Source organism: Bos grunniens, chromosome 3 (genome assembly GCF_055505025.1).
Source record: "Bos grunniens cultivar Pamir isolate PY7600 chromosome 3, Bosgru_T2T1.0, whole genome shotgun sequence".
NCBI lineage: Eukaryota > Metazoa > Chordata > Mammalia > Artiodactyla > Bovidae > Bos > Bos grunniens.
This window is the reverse complement of record NC_141167.1, coordinates 62,060,281-62,078,086: the sequence shown is the minus strand read 5'-3', so window position 1 is coordinate 62,078,086 and position 17,806 is coordinate 62,060,281. Positions and strand designations below refer to the sequence as shown.

At 40.2% G+C, this 17,806-nt stretch overlaps 1 protein-coding gene across 50 annotated transcripts in view; it reads left to right on the top strand.

Annotated features, from left to right (window-relative positions):
- Positions 1 to 17,806, top strand: part of SSX2IP (SSX family member 2 interacting protein) — a 57,334-nt gene that overhangs the window by 16,418 nt on the left and 23,110 nt on the right. For 15 of the 50 annotated variants that reach the window (XM_086390859.1, XM_086390814.1, XM_086390811.1 and 12 more), the window contains 3 exons: positions 11,385 to 11,516; positions 12,305 to 12,474; positions 12,916 to 13,128. In XM_086390859.1, coding sequence (XP_086246985.1) covers positions 11,474 to 11,516; positions 12,305 to 12,474; positions 12,916 to 13,128 — 426 coding nt within the window. In that variant the 5' untranslated portion in view covers positions 11,385 to 11,473. The remainder of the gene's footprint in view (positions 1 to 11,384; positions 11,517 to 12,304; positions 12,475 to 12,915; positions 13,129 to 17,806) is intronic. The other 35 variants (XM_086390861.1, XM_086390824.1, XM_086390819.1 and 32 more) reach the window with 3 other exon arrangements.

The window sequence follows — 17,806 nt, the reverse complement described above, 5'->3', positions numbered from 1 at the left end:
AGATGAGGAGGAGTAGTTCTTTTCTCTAAAGGACTCACATCTTGTGCTTCTCTTCCATTGCTGTTTTTGTTTATCCACTTTTGCGTGCTGTAATGAATGTGCTAATTTACCATCAGTTATTTACTTGGGCATTCATTGATTATTAAAATGGGAGGTGGGTACAGAAGTGGAGAATGTGACTCAGGAGTCTAGATGGGAAAAGTGAAATAAACTAGAATGACCCAGAGAATAGAGTTCCTTGGAGTATGTGAACAGGATGATGGTGGGTGATCTGGGCTTTGAAGAAATGTTAGTTTGGGGGCAGGTGAAAGAATAAAGCACAAGTGGAGCACACAGGCCAAAGAGAGCGTGCCAGACGTGGGACTTGGTTCATGTTATAAGTGTCTGCTTGAGCACCTGCTGTGTTCCAGGAACTGTTGGATACAAGGTGAATACATTTCCCACCCTAGTTTAGAAGTTCATAAACTAGTAAACTAAAAGTATATGAAATGATTCGTTGTAATACTGCATGGTATCATTGTCATAAACCTGATGAGTGTGCATGGTATCAGTTATGTTTCAGCAGGAAACATAATTATGGAAGGGACTCACAAATTTAATACATATATGTGTATATAAACTTGTGTTATCTATTGCTGCATATATAACACATTACTCCAGAATTTAGCAGCTTAAAATAAGTCATTTATCTCCAAGTTTTTGTCCATTGGAAATCTGGGTGCCACTTAGCTGGGTGCCTCTGGCTCAGGGTCTCTCACTAGGCTGCTATAGGTGTTGGCCAAGGCTACAGGCATCTCAAGGCTTGAGTGGGGAGAATCTACTTCCAGACTCACTCACATGGCTCCTGGCTGGCCTCAAGCCCTCACTGACTGTTGGCTGGAGACATTGGTTCATTGCCACATTGGCCTTTCATGGGGCTGCTTGCAACAGGACAGCTGTGACAGCTTGCTTTCCCCAAAAAGAGGGATCCAAGATACCCTGAGTGAGTGAAAGTGTCAAAGTGTTAGTCACTCAGTTGTGTCTGACTCTTTGAGACCCTGTGGACTGTAGTGTGCCAGGTTCCTCTGTCCTTCGAATTTCCCAGGCAAGAACACTGGAGTGGGTAGCCATTCTCTTCTCCAGGCGAATCTTCCCAACCCAGGGATCAAAGCCAGTTTGTACCGCAGGCAAATTCTTTACCATCTGAGCCACCAGGAATGACCCCAAATGTAAAGCACGGCCTTTTTTTATAACCTAATGAAAGTAAAATCCAATCACTTCTGCTTTATTCTGTTTGTTAGAAGCTATTCACTAAATACAGCCCACACTGAAGGAACAGAATAATCTAAAGGTGTATACAGGAATGACTGTATCCTACAGGCTGCCTACCCCAAAATTCTATAAGTGGTTAATCTATATTGTGCAACCCTGAGTCTTTGGGGAAGAAGGAAGAAAAACCAGGCAAGGAACATTTCTATTGGAAAAAACACATGTAATTAACCTAGAACCACAAATGTTCTTGCTAAAGATCCATAAACTTGTATTTGATGATGTCTTAATATTTTAGGGATAAATGGTAAAATGACTTATTTCCACCCTCATTAAACTTTCTGTGGAACTGATCTCATTTCTAGGCATTGTCTTTATGCCTTTTTAAAGCAAAGTGTTTATAAATGAGTAAAAAGCTATTGGTGGTGGCACAGCACGGGAGAAGTTTAGAAGTGTATCTCAACTTAAATAGTAGGTAAGATCCTTTAAGAATTGCGTGTTCTGAGTGGAATCATTTAAAATGAATTAGAGTTACTCAGTCTTTTAAAGAACATCGATGAAAATCTTTCATTATATTCTACTTTTAATGTAGATAGATTAATCAATGGATTTGTGTGTACGGTGTTGAAAGATTGAATGGTAGAGTGAAAAGAGCACCAGTTTAAAGATGGAGATTTGTGTCTAGGCTTCAAGAGTCAGACACGACTGAGCAACTGAACTTCACAACCCATTACAAGTGTGACCTCAGGCAGTCCTGTTGACTTTCTTGAGCCCAAGTTTCCTATCTGTAATATAGATAAATACATATGAAAGAAAATAATTTGACATGAAGAGTGGTAGATTTCTTTATGGAAACTTACTAAAATCCTCATTTTCTTTCAGAAACAGTGTAAATTGTTACGTTCAACTGTCTCAGTTCAGTTCAGTTCAGTCGCTCAGTCGTGTCAGACTTTTTGCTACCCCATGAACTGCAGAATGCCAGGCTTACCTGTCTGACACCAACTCCCGGAGATTGCTCAAACTCATGTCCATAGAGTCAGTGATGCCATCCAACTATCTCATCCTCTGTCATCTCCGTCTGCTGTCTTCAATCTTTCCCAGGGTCAGGGTCTTTTCTAGTGAGTCAGTTCTTCACATCAGGTGGCCAGAGTATTGGAGTTTCAGCTTCAGCAAAAGTCCTTCCAGTGAATTTCAGGATTGATTTCCTTTAGGATGGACTGGTTGGATCTCCTTGCAGTCCAAGGGACTCTCAAGAGTCTTCTCCAGCACCACAGTTCAAAAGCATCAGTTCTTTGGTGCTCAACTTTCTTTATAGTCCAACTATCACATCCATACATGACCACTGGAAAAACCATAGCTTTGACTAGATGGACATTTGTCGGCAAAGTAATGGCTCTGCTTTTTAATATGCTCTCTAGGTTGGTCATAGCTTTTCTTCCAAAGAGCAGCCGTCTTTTAATTTCATGGCTGCAGTCACCATCTGCAGTGATTTTGGAGCCCAAGAAGATAAAGTCTGTCACTTGTTTCCATTGTTTCTCCATCTATTTGCCATGAACTGATGGGACTGGATACCAAGCCAACTTTTTCACTCTCTTCTTTCACCTTCATCAAGAGGCTCTTTACTTCCTCTTTACTTTCTGCCATAAGGATGGTGTTATCTGTATATCTGAGGTTGTTGATATTTCTGCTGGCAGTCTTGATTCCAGCTTTGCTTCATCCATCCTGGCATTTCATATATACTCTGCATATAGTTGGATTAAAGATTTACTGAGCATGGCCCTGCCCATCAGAAGAAGGTGCAGTTTCCCCCTCAGTCTCTCCCATCAGGAAACTTTCATAAGCCTCTTATCCTTATCCATCAGCCAGAATGAAAACCACAATTACAGAAAAATAATCAAACTGATTACATGCACCACAGCATTGTCTAATTGAGTAAAACCATGAGCCATGCCTTGTAGGGCCACCCAAGATAGATGGGTCATGGTAGAGAGTTCTGACAAAATGTGGTCCACTGGAGAAGGGAATGGCAAACAACTTCAGTATTCTTGTCTTGAGAACCCCATGAACAGTATGAAAAGGCAAAAAGATAGGACACTGAAAGATGAACTCCACAGGTTGGTAGGTGCCCAGTATGCTACTGGAGAACGGTGGAGAAGTGACTCCAGAAAGAATGAAGACATGGAGCCAAAGCAAAAACAGCACCCAGTTGTGGATGTGACTGGTGATGGAAGTAAAGTCCAATGCTGTAAAGAGCAATATTGCATAGGAACCTGAAATGTTAGGTCCATGAGTCAAGGTAAATTGGAAGTGGTCAAACAGGAGATGGCAAGAGTTAACATCAATTTAGGAATCAGTGAACTAAAATGGACTGGAATGGGTGAATTTAACTCAGATGACCATTATATCTACTACTGTGGGTAAGAATCCCTTAGAAGAAATGGAGTAGCCGTCATAGTTAACAGAAGAGTCCGAAATGCAGTACTTGGGTGCCATCTCAAAAACGACAGAATGATCTCTGTTCATTTCCAAGGCAAACCATTCAATATCACAGTAATCCTAGTCTATGCCCCAACCAGTAATCCTAAAGAAGCTGAAGTTGAATCGTGCTATGAAGACCTACAAGACCTTCTAGAACTAACACCAAAAAAGATGTCCTTTTCATTATAGGGGACTGGAATGCAAAAGTAGGAAGTCAAGAAATACCTGGAGGAACAGGCAAATTTGGCCTTGGAGTACAGAATGAAGCAGGGCAAAGGCTAATAGAGTTTTGCCAAGAAAATGCACTGGTCATAGCAAATAACCTCTTCCAACAACACAAGACTCTACACATGGACATCACCAGATGGTCAATACTGAAATTAGATTTATTATATTCTTTGCAGCCAAAGATGGAGAAGCTCTATAGAGTCAGCAAAAACAAGACCGGGAGCTGACTGTGGCTCAGATCATGAACTCCTTATTGCCAAATTCAGACTTAAATTGAAGAAAGTGGGGAAAACCACTAGACTATTCAGGTATGACCTAAATCAAATCCCTTATAATTATACAGTGGAAGAGACAAATAGAATCAAGGGGTTAGGTCTGATATAGTGCCTGAACTGTATGAATGGAGGTTTGTGACATTGTACAGGAGGCAGTGATCAAGACCATCCCCAAGAAAAAGAAATGCAAAAAGGCAAATGGTTGTCTGAGGAGTCCTTATAAATAGCTTAGAAAAGAAGAGAAGCTAAAGGCAAAGGAGAAAAGAAAAGATATATCCATTTGAATGCAGAGTTCCAAAGAATTGCAAGGAGAGATAAGAAAGCCTTTCCTCAGTGATCCATGCAAAGAAATAGAGGAAAACAGTAGAATGGGAAAGACTAGAGATCTCCAAGAAAATTAGAGATACCAAGGAAACATTTCATGCAAAGATGGGCACAATAAAGGACAGAAATGATAGGGACCTAACAGAAACAGAAGATATTAAGAGGTGGCAAGAAAACACAGAAACTATACAAAAAAGATCTTCATGACCCAGATAACCACAGTGGTGTGATCACTCACCCAGCACCAGGCATCCTGGAATGTGAAGTCAAGTGGGCCTTAGGAAGCATCACTACGAACAAAAGCTAGTGGAAGTGATGGAATTCCAGTTGAGCTATTTCAAATCCTGAAAGATGATGCTGTGAAAGTGCTGCACTCAATATGCCAGCAAATGTGGAAAAGTCAGCAGTGGCCACAGGACTGGAAAAGGTCAGTTTTCATTCCAATCCCACAGAAAGGCGATGGTGAAGAATGTTCAAACTACCGCATAGTTGCACTCATCTCACATGTTAGCGAAGTAATGCTTAGAATCTCCAAGCCAGGCTTCAACAGTACATGAACCGCGAACTTCCAGATGTTCAAGCTGGATTTACAAAAGGCAGAGGGGCCAGAGATCAAATTGCTAACATCTACTGGTTCATTGAAAAAGCAGGAGAGTTCCAGAAAAACATCTTCTTTATTGACTATGCCAAAGCCTTTGACTGTGTGGATCACAACAAACTGGAAAATTCTTCAAGAGATGGGAATACCAGACCACCTTCCCTGCCTTCTGAGAAATCTGTCAGGTCAAGAAGCAACAGTTAGAGCTGTACATGGAACAATGGACTGGTTCCAAATTCGGAAAGGAGTACGTCAAGGCTGTATATTGACACCCTGCTTATTTAACTTACATGCGGAGTACATCATGGCACCCCACTCCAGTACTCTTGCCTGGAAAATCCCATGGATGGAGGAGCTGGTAGGCTGCAGTCCATGGGATCGCGAAGAGTCGGACACGACTGAGTGACTTCACTTTCACTTTTCACTTTAATGCATTGGAGAAAGAAATAGCAACCTACTCCAGTGTTCTTGCCTGGAGACTCCCAGGGATGGCGGAGCCTGGTGGGCTGCCGCCTGTGGGGTCGCACAGAGTTGGATACGACTGAAGTGACTTAGCAGTAGTAGCAGCAGCAGAGTACATCATGGGAGATGCCGGGCTGGATGAAGCACATGCTGGAATCAAGATTGCCGGGAAAAATATCAATAACCTCAGACAGGCAGATGACACCACTTATGGCAGAAAGTAAAGAACAACTAAAGAGCCTCTTGATGAAAGTGAAAGAGAAGAGTGAAAAAGTTGGCTTAAAACTCAACATTCAGAAAACTAAGATCATGGTATCCGGTCCCATCACTTCATGGCAAATAGATGGGGAAACAGTGAAAACCGTAACAGACTTTATTTTATTATTTTTTTGCTCCAAAATCACTGCAGATGGTGACTGAAGCCATGAAATTAAAAGACGCTTGCTCCTTGGAAGAAAAGCTATGATCAGCCTAGAGAGCATATTAAAAAGCAGAGACATTACTTTGCCAATAAAGGTCCATCTAGTCAATGCTGTGGTTTTTCCAGTAGTCATGTATGGATGTGATAGTTGGACTATAAAGAAAGGTGAGCACTGAAGAATTGATGCTTTTGAACATGGTGTTGGAGAGGACTCTTGAGAGCCCCTTGGACTGTAAGAAGATCCAACCAGTCCATCCTAAAGGAAATCAGTCCTGAATATTCTTTGGAAAGACTGATGTTGAAGCTGAAACTCCAATACTTTGGTCACCTGATGCGAAGAACTGACTCATTGGAAAAGACCGTGACGTTGGGAAAGATTGAAGGTGGGAGGAGAAGGGGGCGATAGAGGATGAGATAGTTGGATGGCATCACCGACTCTATGGACTTGAGTTTGAGTAAGCTCTGGAAATTGGTGATTGATAGGGTAGCCTGGAATGCTGTAGTCCATGGAGTCCTAAAGAGTCACATGATTGAGTGACTGAACTGAATGAACTCACTCTGCATATAATTTAGCTAAGCAGGTTGATAATATACAGCCTTGACGTACTCCTTTCCCAATTTTGAACCAGTCAGTTGTTCCATGTCTGATTCTATTGTTTTTTGACCCTCATACAGGTTTCTCAGGAGACAAGTATAGGATAGTTTGCATAAATTATTCTCTTTTGGGATGCATATTGACGTGTATTCTCTGTTCTTGAAAAGACTGGCTAGTTGACATTTTATCGCAAGCCTCAGTGTGTATGATTTGGTGCCTCATTGAACAGAAGAGTAGTTTTGGTTTTCACTTTGGATGTTTAACTAGACCTGAATATTTTGCAACTATGTTTTTGTTTTTAACAGGACAGGGAACAATTTACTGTTGAAACCTGTAGACACTGGAGAGCTAAACACACAGTTAAGAGTAACTGACTTAAATTACAGTTTTAAATTGTGGATATGTAGTAGATCATTGACTCAATGGGCATAAACTTGAGGAAAGTCAGGGAGATACTGGAGATTTAAGCCTGGTTTGCTGTAGTCCATGGGGTTGTAGAGAGTCAGACACGAGTTAGTGACTGAACAACAACGAATTGTATTAGACATATTTTGGTGTTTAATAATCTTTCTGTATGAGGAGAAAAGGCACTTAGAGCCAGTGTTATGTTTTCTAATGATGTGTCTCAGATCTTCTGAGGATTTATGTTAAAGTCTTAATGAGAGCAGCAATGCATTTTGTTACAGGTTTTAGAATCCTGTCATTCATACCAATCAGATCCATGTTGGGATGATGATGATAACAACTGATATTAATTACATGTGTCCCATATGCCAGGCAGTTGCTAAATAAATATTTTACGTACATTATCTCAATCCTTAGAAGATAATGGCAGTTTATCAGTGAGGAAACTAGGGCTTGGAGAAGTTAAAGTAAGTTACCCAAACCAGAGCCAGGTTAGAATCGTTGGGTTTATTGTCCCTTGGATTCTGTTTTGCTTATAGCTACTATTTCTGAAAACCAAAAGTGAGATCATTTTTCTTTCTGAGTGCAGATTCAACTCTCATCCTGTTCTTCCTGTTGCTAAAAACACCCATTTAAGGTCAGTGGAAAGTACAAGAGTTCAAGGTGTTCTTCCCAAAACACATGAGTAGCAAAATAGCAGAAGATCAGTGCCAGACTAGAAAGCCTTCTGTGTGTATGTGTGTGACATCATAATATGTGTACAATATGTGACATTTTATCACGTAATTGTGATATGTGATATCACATAATTGTGAATTGCATAATATGTATGCAAATCACATACAGTGATTTGCACGAGTATATATTTTATGTGCTGTGTGATCTAGGAATTGTCATCTCTCTTTTGCCCTTGTTCCAACCCATCTATAAATCCTGAAGGTTCTGTCTCCAGGCCACATCCTTAATTTATCCATGTGTCTCTGCTTTCACTGAAGAGACATACTGTAACTCTGGTCTTCTTGCCTGAATTATTGCAGTAGCTTGATTTCTTCAGTGCCCACTGTTGCCCCCTATAATCTCATAGGGCAGAGTGGCTGTAACGATAATTTTTAAAGCCTAAAGGGGATCACGCTTCTTTCCTGCCTAAACTGCTTTGAGAGCTTTTCATTGCAGTTTAGAGGAAATCCAACTTTGTACATCTGTTACTGTGCTTCAGGTGTACTGGCTGTTTTTATGTTTTTCATATGTACCAAGTTCTTTCCATCTTGGGTTTTTGTATGCCCTGTTTTCTCCACCTGGGCTTCTCTGGTCATTGGCTATTTTTTGTGGTTGATGATTCGTGTCATTTAGGTCTCAGTTCAGACATCAGCATCTCAGTGCAGCCTTCCTTGACTGATCCAGATCCCTCCCCCACATTCTCTCATTAGTGTTTTATTTTCCTTATTCTCATCACAATGAATGTGATGTTACTGTAATTTATTGCTTGCTTCTGATCTATTTCTACCCCACCAGAATATGGACTTCCTGAGAGCGGGGCTTTCCCTATGCCTAGAAAAGCATGCTAGCGTTGTAGTAGCACAGTTAAAATTTTACTGAATGAATGAAAGATTTCGTCTCACTTTAACATCATATTGTGAATAGTCTCCCATATCTTTAGTATTCAAAAGAGAGGTGGTATGATAAACTCTCCATCTACAGTCCAGATCTGGCCTAAAGACACATTTTATTTGGCTTATTAAAAAATGGTGGTGTTTGAGGTATAACTTCTATTCAGTCAAGTGCACAGGTCTTAAGTGTATAGCTTGACGAATTGTGCTGATATGTGTACCTAAGTAACCACCTCTCAGATCAAAATGTGTGGTGCTCTGATCTCCCCCTTCTAGCCATTCCGCCTCTGCACAGGGTAGCTTGCATAGTTCATGTTTGTAATTAGCTGCTAATATTATTTGGAGATTTCCCAGAGAAATCCAGCATCTCAACATCTCTCAAAATGAAATGATGTACCAACATAGGAGCTGCTTTCTCTTTTGGCCACAGTTTATTGTGGCTAGGAAGCAGCTGTCCAAAGTGTTGACATGTGTTCTCCAGTTTGCCTCCCGTCTTCACCTCTCTCCTCCTGTCCCTGACCTTGAAATCAATTTCCAGTTGCCATTTATAATTTCACTTGAATTTTTCATGGTGGAGAAATATTTACTACTTCCCTTATCTCTATAGAAAAATAGAAGTATGAATGGTAGACTAAAAAGTTTGTGTTTCTTATACTTGGTCTACTTGATTCATATATGTTTCTTGCCTTTTGTGTATTTGTTAGCCACTCTAATTCTGAAAGATTGTGTTTAAAGGATGCACAGTGTTCCAGTATATAAATGTATTATGTAACCAATCTCCTACTGTAGAACATATAAGTGATTTCTGTCTTTTTCATATTATAAGGAACAATATGTAGGTGAATCTTTGTGGAAAATGTTATTTTATTAGGATTAAGTTTTAAAAGTGGAATTTCTGCATCAAAATATATGTTCATTATTAAGACTTTGATACATATTGTCGAATTGCTTGGTAGCGGTATAAATTGTTCTAATCTTTCTTGAGAGCAGTGTATGGGAGTATTCATTTCACTGCATCCATGCCAACACTAATTAAAAGTTTTGCTAATATAGTTAGTAAAAACTGCAAACAAAAAATGGGAATGCTGATCAAGAAATTTTTTTCTTTTCAAAAAAGTAAAGTAGGAATTTTACTTTAAAGGATATAATTTGGAAATATTTATTAGGGCTTTCCAGGTGGCTCAGTAGTAAAGACGGAGAAGGCAATGGCACCCCACTCCAGTACGCTTGCCTGGAAAATCCCATGGGCAGAGGAGCCTGGTAGGCTGCAGTCCATGGGGTCGCTAAGAGTCGGACACGACTGAGCAACTTCACTTTCACTCTTCACTTTCATGCATTGGAGAAGGAAATGGCAGCCCACTCCAGTGTTCTTGGCTGGAGAATCCCAGGGATGGGGGAGCCTGGTGGGCTGCCGTCTATGGGGTTGCACAGAGTCGGACACGACTGAAGCGACTTAGCAGCAGGAGCAGCAGCAGCAGTGGTAAAGAATCTGCCTGCCAGTGCAGGAGTGCAAGAGACACAGGTTTGATCCCCAGGTTGGGAAGATCCCCTGGAGTAGGGGTAACCCACTCCAATATTCTAGTACAATTCTGTACCTTAGATTTATATTGTGAGTCAGATCATGTACTTTATATATGTGAAGTAATGCGAATACCTTATTATAACTTGAGAAGCTTTTCAACCTTGATCCTTACACACACACTGTTAGTACTGTTCATGGGGTTCTCAAGGCAAGAATACTGAAGTGGTTAATGGCACTGGGTTAATGGGCTGCAGTCCATGGGGTCACGAGGAGTCGGACACGACTGAGCGACTTCAGTTTCACTTTTCACTTTCATGCATTGGAGAAGGAAATGGCAACCCACTCCATTGTTCTTGCCTGGAGAATCCCAGGGACGGGGGAGCCTGGTGGGCTGCCGTCTATGGGGTCGCACAGAGTTGGACACGACTGAAGTGACTTACCTTACCTTACCTTTGCCATTCCTACCAGACCACCTGACCTGCCTCTTGAGAAACCTATATGCAGTTCAGGAAGCAACAGTTAGAACTAGACATGGAACAACAGTCTGGTTCCAAATCAGGAAAGAAGTACATCAAGGCTGTATATTGTCACCCTGCTTATTTAACTTATATGCAGAGTACATAATGTGAAATGCTGGGCTGGAGGAAGCACAAGCTAGAATCTTGAACTGTGCTATTGGAGAAGACTCTTGAGAGTCCCTTGGACTTCAAGGAAATCCAACCAGTCCATCCTAAAGGAAATCAGTCCTGAATATTCATTGGAAGGACTGATGCTGAAGCTCAAACTCCAGTACTTTGGCCACCTGATGGGAAGAACTGACTCATTGGAAAAGACCCTGATGCTGGGAAAGATTGAAGGCAGGAGGAGAAGGGGATGATAGAGGATGATATGGTTGGATGGCGTCACCGACTCAATGGACATGAGTTTGAGTAAAATCCGGGAGTTGCTAATGGACAGGGAGTCCTGGTGTGCTGCAGGCCATGGGGTCGCAAAGAGTGGACATGACTGAGCAACTGAACTGAACTCACACACACACACACACACACACACACACACACACACAGAGTTTTTATTATTGTGCTTTACTGTGTTCTATGTGATAGTACATGAGAGTAATACAGAATCCTTCTGAAGCACGTATGACTATTTCTGATGCATTGACTTTATATTTGCCTTCATATGTTTAATTCGATGCTCTTATTCTGTGATTGGTTTTCTAAGGAAATGCCTACATAGAAGAGTGACAGCAGCTGGGCTGAATGTGTCACTGCTGAATTGGTTCCTCAGGTATCCTGGCTCTGGTGATTGCTATGGGAGATTGGATGACTGTTACAGATCCAGGTCTGTCTTCAGGTAACGGAGTTTACAATAGTTGTAAGCTAGAACAGTAATTGCAAATGTTAATTTTCAGTGACACTATAATTACCATAAATACTATATATGTACATAGAGACATAATAGGAGTAAAATATATAATTTTCATCTTTCTTTAGTAAAATCATCAGGGAGAGCTAAGGATTGTGCCTATGGATGGAGGAGCCTGGTGGGCTGCAGTCTGTGGGGTCGCTAAGAGTAGGACAAGACTGAGTGACTTCAGTTTCACTTTTCACTTTAATGCATTGGAGAAGGAAATGGCAACCCACTCCAGTGTTCTTGCCTGGAGAATCCCAGGGACGGGGGAGCCTGGTGGACTGCTGTCTATGGCGTCGCACAGAGTCGGACATGACTGAAGTGACTTAGCAGCAGCAGCAGCAGGGTTAAGTGCTTTGACTGAATAGTTGATTACTTGAGGAGACTTTTCTGCATTTGAAATAAATTCATTGGCTACCTCAGTATATTTCTCTGATTTATTCCTTTAATCACATAAAGTTTGAGTGCATAGACAAGGAGGTTTTGCCTAACAGTTTTATAAATCTAAAGTACTGTTAATTTTTAAGATAGAATATTGGAACTTAACATGCCTTCTAAGACCACCACTTTATTGTATATTTTTTGGAAAATATTATATAGTTTTCATACAAAAACCAGCTTTGCCCTAATTTGAAAAAACAATATTTCTATAATTCAGAATCTTTGGTAATGAAAATCATGTAATTAGCTTTGCATGCATTTTTGAAAATTATTTATGTTTATTCTTTCAGAAAGCAAAACTATCTCTCAATATACCTCAGAAACAAAGATGTCTCCATCAAGTTTATACTCACAGCAAGTGCTATGTTCTTCAATACCTTTATCAAAAAACGTGCACAGTTATTTTAGTGCCTTCTGCACAGAAGAGAATATTGAGCAAAGTATCTCATATCTTGATCAGGTAACTTTTTTGTAAGATACAATAAATAACAGAAATCATGTTATACAACAGAACATAAGAATGGTAAACTTGTCAAGCACACGTATGTTACATATTGGCCCGGAATTTAGATTTGCAGAGAACCTTGGTGACCATATAGTCTAGATACCAGCTGAATGCTTTTGATGCAACCATTCGGCTCCCTCATCACTCTAGGAGCTCTGCCAGGGGGAGCCTTACCCTTATTTTACACGTAGAAACCTAAGTGCCTATTCCAGATCACAGGTAATTGTAGAGCAGAGGCTGAAAGAGCCCAGGTCTCTTAATTCTTTGTCCTTTGGCATAGGTACTCTTCTCTTAAGTATCTCAGGATAGTTTTCTTTCTCAGAAGAGATTTCTGTCTTTTGTTTATTTACTAAGTTGTCAGTAACCAACTTTTAGGAAAACATTTTCTCCTACTAGGAATTGACTACTTTCGGTTTTCCTTCATTATATGAAGAATCCAAAGGTAAAGAGACAAAGAGAGGATTAAATATAGTTGCTGTTTTAAATTGCATGAATGAGCTACTTGTACTTCAGCGGAAGAACCTTCTAGCTCAGGAAAATGTGGAAACACAGAATTTGAAACTGGGAAGCGATATGGACCATCTACAGAACTGCTATGCAAAACTTAAGGTAGAAATTACATTTCAGTGTGTATTTCAATGCCATTGTTATGTAGTTTGATACTATAAATTTTCATTGGACTTTATCAAACAAATTTTAGTTTTTTTTTTTTTTAAGTTTTAGGATTTTTTAAAATTGCTGAGTGAAAGTGAGCATAGTTTGTACATATCAACTGTGCTGCTGCATGATATCCATGTTGAAGGCGATGATTTTATGAACTGTTTGGTGTCTTGCTGAATCTTTGAAAAGTTAGATCAAGAAATACTTACATCTGAGGAAAATAAAATGAGGACCTCCCCCCACCCTATCCAGTCTTGCTTAATAAAGTAGATGCTTAATTTAAAATAATCTTACTGTGAGATACTGCATCAGTTTATTTCAAGAATAATATTCTTGAGGTGATCTATGCCACAGTCGCTAAAGCTCAATAATGAAAGCAGACCAGATAACTAAGTCTTAGAAGTCTCTGGGACTCTAGAGAGGACCAGAGAAGAATGCTTTCAGAGACCTGCTTATTTCTCAGAACAAAAGAAGTGTTTTTTACATTGACCTGCTACCTTGAACTATATAGCACATCTGTTGCTGGCTCTATTTTGTTTTCATTCTTTCCTTTTAAATGAACAAATGTATTCCTTTTTTTAAAAAAAAATGTATTATTCATTTAAGAAATGAATTTCTCATTTATTGAGAGGAAAGAAGGTATTCAAATCACAGTCTGATAGGGACTTATGATTGTATATTATAAAGGAGGTAATAGTCAATTCAAAGCAAAGTTTTTTTAAAGATATACGGTTCTATAATGGTTTTCTTTTTTATTTTTCTTCTGTATCTTCTCCTACCCAACTCCAAGAACAGATAACAACAACAACCTGCTCAGCATTTTGAATCTCTAAGCTCTATTGGAAAATAATAGAATCTCTAGTATATAATATAAAATATATATAATAGGGAAGCATTTTAGCTTCTCAGCAGCCCTCGCTCATACCAGCCTGTCACTGCCGAATACTATTGTATGTTGTTGTCTTAGCTCATATACATATATAACAGTATATTTTCTCTATTATAATAATATTAGGTTTTTGTACATTCTGTATGCTGTGGCTGATTGGGGAACTGTGATAGAGGGGATAGTTGGTACCCTCCAACCTTATTAAAAGGCTGTGGATTTTAGTTTTAATCAGAGAAACTTATGGAAGATCTTATGAATTAGACAGACCCAAAGTTTTAAGTCCTAGAAGGGAGTAATTCTGCATTAAAATTTTTTCTAGGCACCTTTGGTTCACTGTCTTGTAAATAGCTAGTGAGTAATTACATAAAATATTGGTAATCTGGGACTATTGAACCTTTCCTCTAAGAAATGATCATTCATTGGGACGACCCAAACGTAGAGTGTTTTCTAAGAAATCTTCTAATTTGGGATTTGATCTGGGCCAAAATCAGGTATTTTGGATCAGCTATGGACAGAAATGTGTGTACAATGGGAGAAGTTGCTGATCTATCCTAGAAAAGTTTCAAGATCTAACTATTTTTCACTCAATTTGTTGAGCAGAATTTATGGAGTATTTTTGTTGTAGTCAGTCGGTTTCAAATATGAGTAGAACCCTGTCCCTGTTTGCAAGGAGATTGTAGTCATTGTAAAGGGACAAGTTGATCTGTAATTATTTGCTTTACTCATTCTTGGTGTGGGAGGTAAGGAATGCTACAGAGAGAAGTAACACTTGATCTGAGATTTGAGGAATGAATAAAAATTCAGTAGTGGAGGCAGTCCTAAGATGGCAGAGGAATAGGATGGGGAGACCACTTTCTCCCCCACAAATTCGTCAAAAGATCATGTGAACTCTGAGCAGCTTGCACAAGACAACTTCTGAACTCTGGAGGACACCAGGCACCCAAAAAGGCAGCCCGTTCTCTTCAAAAGTAGGTAGAACAAAATACAAAAGACAAAAAGAGAGACAAAAGAGTTAGGGATGGAGACCTGTCCTGGGGAGGGAGTCATGAAGGAGGAGAAGGTTTCCAAACAGCAGGAAACCCTCTCTGGCGGGTCTGTGGGGAGTTTTGGAATCTCAGAGGGCAACATAACTAGGAGGGGAAGAAAAAAAAACCCCACAGAATATGCGCCTAACCACAACTCCCAGCAGAGAACTAGCCCAGACGCTCCTGTCCGCCACCAGCGAGCGTGGGCTGGACAGGGAGGTACAGGCTGCATTTAGGGTAAGGACCGGGCCTGAATGCCCTGAGGACACTCTGAGGGAGCTTTCGTGAGATAGCAACCCAAACTGTGGGATAGCCAGCAAGAGGGGAAAAAAAAACTTTCCTTCAAAAAGCTCTAACCTGAGGTGCAGCCTGGCCTGCTCACATAACAAAAGATTGAGCGAATACTGAAGGCGAGCTAGCCAGCTGCAGATTGGCCCATCCACCCACCCGAGGCAGAGAGGCAGGCTGGTGACAGCCAGAGCCAGAAGACAAAGGGCAATGTTGGCCCCAGAGACCAGCATCCTCCACCACTGAGCAGGCTCTCAGTTGCTAACCCAAGTCTTGCTGGGATCCTAGACGGTTGACATCTGCCAGAAGGGTCACAGCCAGAGATCAGCTCCCCAGAGGAGACACACAGCATACCTGAGACAGTGTTCTCGCGGCATAACCAGGAAACCAAGCTGCTGGGACCTGGGAGGTGATTAAGACGCACAGCCCACCTGGGACAGTGCACACCAAGCATCTGGCCACCTGAGCTGCTCGGACCTGGGAAGGGCACAAAATGCATACCCAACCGAGTCTGTGACTTTGTGGAGTACATGAGAACATGAACCTGAGCAGCTTAGACCTGAGAAGTGCAGGAAATGCAGGGCCTGGTTTAGACAGTTCCCCTGCAGAGCAACCTGGAGCCTCAGCAGTGTAGACCAGGAAAGCACATTCTGTTGTGAGCTGGGGCAAACCCAGTGTGATCCATACACTGCAAGCACTCCCCACACATGCCAATGATATTTGTTTGCAGTGTTCTTCCCTCCCACAGCAAAGTGGGCCTAAATAAGTGACCACCTGCGCCCCCTTGTGTCAGGGTGGAAATTAGACACTGAAGAGACTTGCAAACAGAGGAAACCAAAATAAACAAAGAAGAGGGAACCGCTCTGGAAGTGACAGGTGCAACAGATTAAAACCCTGTAGTTAGCATTGACTAAAGCTTGGAAGGGGCCTATAGACCTTGAGAAGAAGTATAAGCTGGAAAGAAGAACTATCTGAAACTGAACTGACCTCGCACTGCCCTGAACAGCTCCAGAGAAATTTCTAGATATATTTTTACTATTATAATTTTTTAATTAAAAACAAATTTTTTAATCTTTAAGTTCTGTATTACTCCTTTAATTTTATAACCTACTATTGCAAAAAAAGACCCTGTTTTTAAAGCAAATTTCATATATATATATTTTTTTAATTTTATTTTATTTTTAAACTTTACATAATTGTATTAGTTTTGCCAAATATCAAAATGAATCCATATATATATTTTTTATAATTTTTGTGATTGATTTTGTTTTGTATTTTTAATATTGTATTTTTGAGAGTCTAACATCTACTCTAGATTTTTAATCTTTGCTTTTTGGTATCAATTTTGTACCTTTACGAATCTTAAACTTCAGTACCTGTTTTTACTTAGGGGTGTGATTACTGGCTTGATTGCTCTCCCCTTTTAACTCTCCCTTTTCTCCCCCAGGTCACCTCTTATCTCCTCCCTGCCCCTTCTCTTCTCTGCTTAACTCTGTGAATCTCTCTGGGTGTTCTGGGCTATGGGGAACACTTAGGGAACTGATTACTGGCTAGATTGGTGTCTCCCCTTTTGACTCCCCCTCTCTCCTCTTGGTCACCTCTATCTCCCTCCTCCCTCTTCTCTTCTCTATGTAACTCTATGTAGCTTACCTCAAGGAACAAGAGAAAAATTGAATAAATAACCCAACTTTACACCTAAAGCAACTAGAAAAGGAAGAAATGAAGAACCCCAGGGTTAGTAGAAGGAAAGAAATCATAAAAAATTAGGGCAGAAATAAATGAAAAAGAAAGGAGACTGTAGCAAAAATCAACAAAACTAAAAGCTGGTTCTTTGAGAAGATAAATAATATAGACAAACCATTAGCCAGACTCATCAAGAAAAAAAGGGAGAAGAATCAAATCAGCAAAATTAGAAATGAAAATGGAGAAATCGCAACAGACAACATAAAAATACAAAGGATCATAAGAGACTACTATCAGCAACTATATGCCAATAAAATGGACAACTTGGAAGAAATGGACGAATTCTTAAAAAAGTATAACCTTCCAAAACTGAACCAGGAAGAAATAGAAAAGCTTAACAGACCCATCACAAGCACGGAAATCAAAACTGTGATCAAAAATCTTCCAACAAACAAAAGCCCAGGATCAGATGGCTTCACAGGTGAATTTCTACCAAAAATTTAGAGAAGAGCTAATACCTATCCTACTCAAACTCTTCCAGAAAATTGCAGAGGAAGGTAAACTGCCAAACGCATTCTATGAGGCCACCATCACCCTAATACCAAAACTAGACAAAGATGCCACAAAAAAAGAAAACTATAGGCCAGTGTTCCTGATGAACATAGATGCAAAAATCCTTAACAAATTTCTAGCAAACAGAATCCAACAATCTATTAAACAGATCATGCATCATCACCAAGTG